The sequence below is a fragment of the Arctopsyche grandis genome, chromosome 3 (assembly GCF_051622035.1).
Source record: "Arctopsyche grandis isolate Sample6627 chromosome 3, ASM5162203v2, whole genome shotgun sequence".
Taxonomy (NCBI): domain Eukaryota; kingdom Metazoa; phylum Arthropoda; class Insecta; order Trichoptera; family Hydropsychidae; genus Arctopsyche; species Arctopsyche grandis.
The window spans coordinates 2,982,351-2,991,689 of NC_135357.1; the positions used below are offsets into that span (position 1 = coordinate 2,982,351).

General features: G+C 30.2%; 1 protein-coding gene across 1 annotated transcript in view; it reads right to left on the minus strand.

Annotated features, from left to right (window-relative positions):
* Window positions 1-8,995, minus strand: part of plx (PTB_TBC1D1_like and TBC domain-containing protein plx) — a 32,154-nt gene extending 23,159 nt beyond the window's left edge. Inside the window, exons 1-4 of the mRNA XM_077428420.1 lie at window positions 8,852-8,995; window positions 5,261-5,563; window positions 4,683-4,771; window positions 2,718-2,823 (exon numbers count right to left, since the gene is read on the minus strand). Of these exons, the coding sequence (XP_077284546.1) occupies window positions 2,718-2,823; window positions 4,683-4,771; window positions 5,261-5,380 (315 nt within the window). The 5' untranslated portion in view covers window positions 5,381-5,563; window positions 8,852-8,995. The remainder of the gene's footprint in view (window positions 1-2,717; window positions 2,824-4,682; window positions 4,772-5,260; window positions 5,564-8,851) is intronic.
* Between the last annotated feature and the right edge of the window lie 344 nt (window positions 8,996-9,339).

The following is a 9,339-nucleotide window of genomic DNA, read 5'->3' on the forward strand; positions in this document are numbered from 1 at the left end:
ATGTTATGTATAAAAAATATTTAATTACTTTTCAATCGGTTAATTCAAGTTTTGATCGTGTAAGACAGCTGTTTTATTTTTAAATTGGTATAGATATGCAATTTTACTATAATATATATGTGTATTTTGGCAAAAGAATCGTTTTAGTCTGAATTATTGAGTTCTAAATTGGTATTTCACTGTGTATTGTTTTGAAAGTAGCACTTTGATATTTTCATATATTAATTTCCAATTGTTTTGTTTTTAAAAATATATTTAAATATTCTTAGTAACAAAGCTGTTACTAAGAAATATTTAAATATAATTGCAGTTTCTTTGGTGAAAAATCAATCTTTAATGAAAGCGTATTTTATCAAACCCAATCCATCGGTCTCCGTGACGAGCCAGAATGCTAAATTACGGAAAACGCAAATATCGGAAGGCAAAGATCGAAAATCGAAAGATCTTAGGTCGAAAGATCAAAAAAAAAGGGTGCATGGTAAACGGTACATACTCACTTAATTTGCGCGAGCAGGATACAACAGGAACAAGAGGAACAGGCTTTTCCTCCCTTATTAACGTGCGCGCGCAGAATACGGGAGGAAAAGCCTGTTCCTCTTGTTCCTGTTGTACCCTGCTCGCGCAAATTAAGTGAGTATGTACCGTTTACCATTGCACCTTTTTTTTTTGATCTTTCGACTTAAGATCTTTCGATTTTCGATCTTTGCCTTCCGATACTTGTGTTTTCTGAAATTTAACATTCTGGCTCGTCACGTAGACCCCCAATTCATATGTACATACATAGATTATATAAAAAAAATTTACGATGAGTTTTAATATTTAAAAAATATATTTTTATATCACCAATTGAAATTATGAATAAATAAATATATAAAATTTTATAATGTACATAAGTAATGAGTACATGTATTAGATGTATTATGAACATTTATAAGGATTGTAAATAGGTTTTTGAGCTCTTTTTCCTATTATGCTGTAGATTAACATTAGAATAATATAATACTGTGATTACTAACCAAATTAAATTAAATTGTAAAATAGAAAATGATCAGTAGATCAGTAGCTATTAAAATAGATATAAGATGTATTGTGAACATAATTTTGTAATAATAAAAAGCATTTAAAAAAAATACAAATCTGACAATAAAATAAGAGATAAAAATGACCACTAACACGAAAGCCATGTGAAACGTAAAGGAGGTATGTAAAAATGACCACTAACACGAAAACCATGTGAACTTAATAAGGGGTAAGTAAAAAATAACGAGCCTACATTTTTAGCAACAGTTCCAAATTTGCCTTCAATAAATTGAAAACTGTAAATTTTGAATAGCAAAAAAACATTAATTTTATATAGTACATAAATTAGTGAATTAAATACGTATACGAGAAAGTATAGAAACTTGTTATATCATATTTATATGAGAGTAAATGAAAAATGTTTCACTTTCACCACTGTTTAAGTGAGTTGTGAAGGGGTGGTATAAAACCGCGTTTAGACCACGTTTAGAATATTTCAATGTAATTTTTAATGAATTCGTTGGTGATTAAGCTCATCTAGCTTCATGTGGAGACATTAGCTTACTTTAATGTAAGCTAACCGCCGTATTTCGTTAATATATCAAAGCGATCTAAAGAGTGGAAGTGGTTCAAAATCAGATCACAATTTTTTTACGGGCAGCAATTTCACAGAACCAACCAAGTGGAGCTAATGAAAAGCTTGTAATAAAAAGGATTATATTTATGGATATATACTTCCCATTCCAGCAATTTTATACAAGAAAGCCTTAATTTGAATTGAAAAGAAAATCATACAGTTCGAGTCAAAGGAATCTTGACCTGAATCGACCCATTTCATTTCGTAACCGGAAAAATTCGTTACTCATTCGCCAACTCGCACACACACACACACACACACACACACACACACACACAAACACATTCCGACACAAAGGATGAGTTTTCCGAAAGTTGTAAATTTAACACGATTTAGGTTTAGCCTTGTCGCAAGAACCAGTCAAACGGCTTAGTGTTGACGAAAGCGTGCCCTATATTTGACCTTACGATTAACGCACAATAACCGTTCAACATTTTTTATTTCTTAATATCGATTGATCTTAACAACTATGTGAATGGAATAAATTGGCCCTAAGAAAAACATTAAAAGAAAAATAAACATTTTTTAGTTGCACGGATTCACATATGAAAATCAATTTTTGTACCCACTAATTGTTCCTTGTGATTTTTATCCCTCGTCGGTAAGTATATTCGATAAGTATAAGTAATTAATATCCAACAGTTTTTATTTAATTATGATTCAAAGACTTTACGAATAACTTTTTAAGAGAAAAAGAGATCGGCTCAGTAGAAATGGGTCAAAAATCGAATACGAAATTTGACCTGAACAAACAGAAGCTTCAACCTAAATAAAATTGTACAGTAAAATTTTCTACGATGCCAAATTTTATGAACTATATATTTGTATGTAAAATACCGTCGTATAAAATTGGTATAAATAACTAAATAAATCATTCAAGTGATAAAAGCCTACTATTTATCGCCACGTTAATATTAAACATAATTTTTGTTATGTAGTACATGCATGTCATAAAAAGAAACATATTTATTTGATCGCACGTATAATATGTTCTATTTTCCAATATATAACAAATGTTGGTATAAATACTATTAATTAAAATTGAAAATATAATATTTACCTCTTCAGCTGAAGAAGCCTGGAATAGATAGCAATAAAGCAGGTACTCCTTAGCATCTTTGAACAAATACAAGAACTCTGTTGGACTGCTCTGTACTTGGGTGAATCTGAAACGTGAAAATCGCGTTAGAAATATGTTTTGCTCTAAAATTGGCGAACAAAAAGGTTAAATTGACCGTGAAACTACGTCGTTAAATGAAACGTCATAACAACTCAAAATTGCACGTTAGATTACGTCGCTTTAATTTGACACTTGTCGTTGAAGTATGCACAGAATATAAATTAAGCTGAAAAACATCGCTATAATTCAGCAGTATTTTATATTTTAATATAAATACATCCAATATAATTTCAAATTGTATAATTGTATGTTTTTTCTATTAATTTCATACGAACATCATGTATTAATATATTTTATTTCAATCAATCATGCACACTCGACTTAACAGATTGATCCAATGCGATGACTGTGGTATACAGATAAGTATTATTAATTATATATACGGGTATACACCCATATATGTATATATATATATATATATATATATATATATATATATATATATATATATATATAAATATATATATATATATATATATATATATATATATATATATATATATATAAATTAAACACGACATGTATGGTCAAACATTGTACAGAAGTATTATACAAATATCGATTAAATATTAAACATCGTTCCACAGAGACATCTATGGTCAAATTTGCAGTATTTATACAAATCAGCGAAATTCTAAATGCTGAAAAACTTGAAATTATGAGAGAAAATAGGTAAAGGTTGCCGATTTTTGCAGCTGTTTCAATGAAAATAAGATACATTGGCAAACTCTGATAGGAAACAATCGACCTGGAGTCACATAACCGAGGTCTAGCCAGCAGCAACCGGTGGGATTGAACCCGTGACCACTTTGTTCGAAAGCACTATATGCTAAACACTAGTACTTGCTGCTGATATTGAAAAGAACTTTTTTATATTAGTTTCACTTCGTTCGTTAGTAAATCACCCCTTCCTAAACTCTTTCAATCGCTTTGAAACTATGCTAACTTGAGGAGTTTGGCCCCAGATTTTTTTACCAATAATAAGAAAATATTCATGTAATTGAAAATATTCACCAGTCTATGCAGCTGGTTAAATGTTAATATAAAACATGTTCAAATTACACTGTTCAACAAATGACGATTTTTTTTTGGTTCAGAGACGAGATATGACTTTTCTTATAGATCTATGCCCAGTGAACACGAATCTGGTAATAAAAAATGTCGATTGGCTTGAGATTCGTAGATATATGTACATATGCGTTTTTTAAATCGCACGATTTTTTTATATCTTGGTGTTGTTCGGTCGATGTATCAAAATCTCTCTATTTTATGTTCAAAATGAATATTGGAATCTATAGTCAGGTATTTTATCTTTTATTTGTAGTACTTTTCAACTTTCAAATCTCTCTAAGTAGTCGTCCAGTTCAAATCAAAAGACAAAAGTACGTATTTTCACTTGGGATTTTTTCCCACTGTTAATACTATTTTATATTGAGATTTTTCTATTGAAACATGTTTATTGGGATAGTATTCTAGCTACATTATTTTTTGTTTTCGTTTAAAAGGGTTAATTGGAAGTGTGCTGAATTTTAAATCGGTAAAATTGCGAGTTAACATCTCGTACTATTATTTACTCGTATTTACTGAATTGAATTAATAGGGATAATATATTAAATTGTCTTTATATGGGAATTAAATAAAATCTCGTCTCTGAATCATTTTTCGTGTCGAACAATGTTATCAATTGCAAATATTGGGACAAAATCTTAATATTTATTAATAATAATATTTATGAGTCAATTTAAAATAAATTATGCAAAGTTGGTTCGTAATCATCTTCTACGTTTTTATCAATAGTTGGAATGCAAATCAATTTTTATTCGTCAATATTAACATTATTATTACCTCATTATGCTCGACAGCTTATGACTAAACTGCAGTTCAAAGTTAACGTCGAACGCTTGCAAAGATCCATTCTCAAAACCCAAACAAAGCTGGAAAAAAATAATAATAATTTTAAATATTTTCATTAGTACATTATATATAACATTCAATTAATAATATATAAAAAATTATATTTTAAAAATTAATTAAATATTCATACATATATTCATATTCGATATCGGCACTGTTAAATTTATTGCTCAATACTAATGTTATTTATACCCTTTTTAATTATTATTCATATAGAGCATTATTCACAGACTTAATTTGATAATAAAAGTAATTCAACTCGTTTATACACTGTAAATATAACATTAATTCAAAATCTAGTATCAAATAGTGCGTACTACAACCATAATGAGAAGATTAGTCAAAAAGTATAGTATTCGTCAATCGTAAAGAACACAACTTATCGATCGAAATAATATGACTGCACATATATCATATCTTCTTTATTACTTTTATATTATCAGTCTGAAATTATATCATAAATTTCAGTCGATGGGAAAATAACATTGAATGCATTGAAATCGATATACCTTTTCTCTCGTTCCACGTCTTCTGATCTCCAATAAAATCCAAGGCAACATGGAAGATGAAAACCTCTTGTCCATGGCAGTGAAGCCTAAATAGTCGACGGACAGCAATTTGGTCTTCATTTTGGCGGCAATTTTGTCTTTATTTCAAATACGCACGTGCACACGACAAATCAAGCACTGTTTACTATGACACTGTTTCGACGATTACATTTTTACATAGAATACGCTTTTTATGTGCACTTTTTCGTTAGTTAATTTAAATTTATGTAATGGGATACTGTCAATACTATGACTGGTTACATTCTGAAAACACGATAAATAAATTTGGCATTAGCATTCGATGCACAATTTCGCGCCGTGTATTTTTAGCTGAAATGTCTCAATAACAAAACCTCACTTTGTTTGTTTGAACAGTTTGCGCGTTGTTTGAATTGCACGAAAATGAAATTTGTTTATGCGATTCAGTGTTTGATGGAGTGTTTCTCGTAAACGAGTCTATAGTAAGAGCTTTCATTAATAATACGTTGGTATTTTAAAAAATGAAAAATGTATAGAAGTTTTGCAAAATTAAGTATATATGTATGATCAAAATTTTCAAAATTATTCTATAATATTTTCGATAAAAGGTAGTGAATATGTGCATCCACGTATGTACATATTTATCTAAACATAGGAATATTAATAAAAATTAAACTACGTACAAAATGTACATATGTATAATAGATAAAAGTTAATGTTTTCATATAATATACTGTAAATTCGTCTAAAAATCATTCGATTTGAATAAATATATTCATATCATAAAGGGAAAAATATTTAAAATGATATAACATATAAGAAAATTCGTAAATTTACATGTGTAAATGGTTTCATCTCATAAAGGCGTATTTTAAAGATTCTATTAGGCAAATTTTAAATGTATAAAAAAAAATACCCTAACATACGTTGCAATCATACATATATATAGAATAGGTTATTTTATATCTATGGTTGCAATTGTTGTATTTATCAATAATAATTGAATAAACTGATGTTTTGGTTAAATTAATGTATATAATTTTTAATTACATTAATTTAGTTACTACATACATTGATTAATTCATTTATGTAAGTAAATTAAATTAAATGAGATAAACACTTTATATATATACATAATATAATATATTAAAAATTCATAAATCATGTCAAAATCAAAATCAAATCAAAACATGAAAAAAATCATGCATTTTTATATCATATTTGATTTGATTGATTTTCAGTGATGACCTTATGGATGTAAAACTTGGAAATTGAATACCAAGATATCAAACAAATTCCAATGCACTCAAAGAAGTATGGAACGCTGTATGCTTGGCCTTGAAATACAGGAAGTGGAATTATGACAAGGTGAAAAGTATGACAAAGGTAGTGGATATGGTGAATAGAGTGAAGAGATTGAAATGGGCGGGTAGAATGAATGAAATGTGGACAAAATAAGTCTTAGAATGGTACCCGAGAGAATGCAAAAGGGTAAAAAGAAGACCGCGGGTGAGATGTATGAGAGTTGCGTAAAACAGAGACGAATAGAAGCATGTTGGAGAGGCCTTCATCCAGCAAAGGGTGGAATATGGCTAAAGACGATGATGAAGATATCATTACTAATGGTCAAAACATTCACAAACACGGACTACTAGTCATATGTGAACCAGTCACAGTACAACCGGTCGCTCTAGATCGGTCACACGTGATCACCCGTTACACTAAAACTGGTCACACCCGAAAATTGGTCAAAAATTCAACCAACTTTTAATTTTTGGGTGTGACCAGTTTTTTTGTGACCAATTTTCGAGTGTGACCAGTTTTTTGTGACCAGTTTTAGTGTGACGGGTGATCACGTGTGACCGATCTAGAGCGACCGGATGTCTTGTGACCAGTTCACATTTGACTAGTAATCACCGAACCGGCCTTTTATACAATAAGATTTAATTTATGCATCTGTATCAAACGCCCAGTGTACATAAAATGAAAATATTCATACTTTCTCTGACAATGTCAAGGTATGAACCGGAATGAAAAAATTAAAGCAAGATTTCATTCACGTTTGCTCACATTATATTCCTCGGGACTTGGTCCACTTTCGAGCGGAATAATAAGAACACATTGTAGCTTACAAATAAATATTGTACATCGCATCAATTTCTTCCGATTCGATTAAACAGAATACGAAACCAAAAAAGTTGACGCAAACTCGTATGTAATTCAATCTGTCGTACAATCTCTTCGACGCAGACGTGTCAAATTCACACCGAGGAAACAAACCTGAGCGTTTTTCCGGCACGTCAACACACCAAACTTTCATAGTCACATTAAATCACTGGGTCACGTATTAAAAAGCAATTAAAAGTCAATCAAACTGAGTGCGGCAGTTTAAGCCATTATCTCGCAATACAGGAAATAATATGCATATGTAAATTCATATGCGACAGATAATAGAGGTTTATTTAAAACATTTTCGTTGAATTTTCCTCACATAGAAACAACCTCTACCATCCAGGCTGTTCTTGAAACAACAAACAACTTCTCTTACACATTTGCAGTTTGACCTCAAACAAAAAAATAACAGCACACTATACAATACAAAGGACAGCTCGTTTATTTTCCCAAGACTAACCTATTCATTTGCTTTTATAATGATCTTTGCATTTGCTCATACACACATTACTACAGATATTACAAACTGAAAACACACATAGAATCCTTCAGATACATCTGCAAAAACCGGATTTTAAAAATGCAAGCGAAATCAAGGCTCAGACTATTTATGCACCAATGTCTTATCGGTGTCAAACTTTTGATTTATATACTTCTTATTTATATACTATATTTATAAATTAATCCACTATATATTCAACGATGAAATCATATCTCAAATATTAAACAAAAAAATAAAAAACACTATGAATATCCGTACAAATTCGTCAACGTTCTTGACACGGTTACTTTTAACTTCCGGTTCAAGATAAACACAGCATCATTTAAATATAACTCATTAGCATTTTTTGCCATATTTAATACATTTACACGCATAATTTATCGTCAAAACAAATCAACATATACGCAACCTTTAAATTGATTAGATTTATTGTTTCCAATATCGAATCTACATATGGTAAGGTCGATAAGGGCTTTTCATTAGACAAACTAAAGCTTGAATTTATATACGCGTTTTCTACACCTAAATAATTATACTTTAATGATTATTTTAAATACAACAATAATAAAACAATACATTAATTTAAAAATAATATAATAATTAACAAATGGCTCGTGAAACCTTTCAAAATGATGACATTTATATCGACTGAACTAATTAACCTAACAATATGGCCGAACGCGATGCAGTCACGAGAGCCTAATTCAAATTTTCATAGCGTTTTAAACCGGAACATTATGAAAAATATTACAATTTTAGCACACAGTTCTATTCAGCGTATCGACGAAAGAATATCTCAAAGATTTAATCTGGAAAATTTTTTAATTTTCATTGATAAATCTGGGAAATTCTCTAGCGCGGTGGTTTTTCCGAATTAATGTCGTTTTTTTTTGTCTTACGCGATTTCACTCTGTCTGGTTTCACTGGTGTTAGATTTATGATGTTTTATTGAAATTTCGCTATAGCAAAGGATTATTATCGCGGATATAACGAGCGTGTCAATCTGCGATGGCCGCGCGCGCGTTCGCTGAAAAATCGAAACTGAGAATTATTTCTACGAAGAACTCTGTGCACGATAACGCAACCCATACACGCTCGGTGTATCAACATTGAACATTTAATTTTGTATACATATGTATTAGGGCCATTTTTTACGCTGTAACAATACAAATCACATTTTGTTTGATAGATAAATAAATATGACTAATTTAATTACGAAAAATAAAAAGAGTTTTTAAAACGTGTTAAACATATCGAAATAATATGTACATATGTATTTTAGATGGTTACCTGACAACTCGTTCACAGATTTTCCGTAAACCGAGGATGCGCTCCAGGCATTACGTATACGGCCATCTCTTTCTCACCCCGTCTGTTCACCAAGATC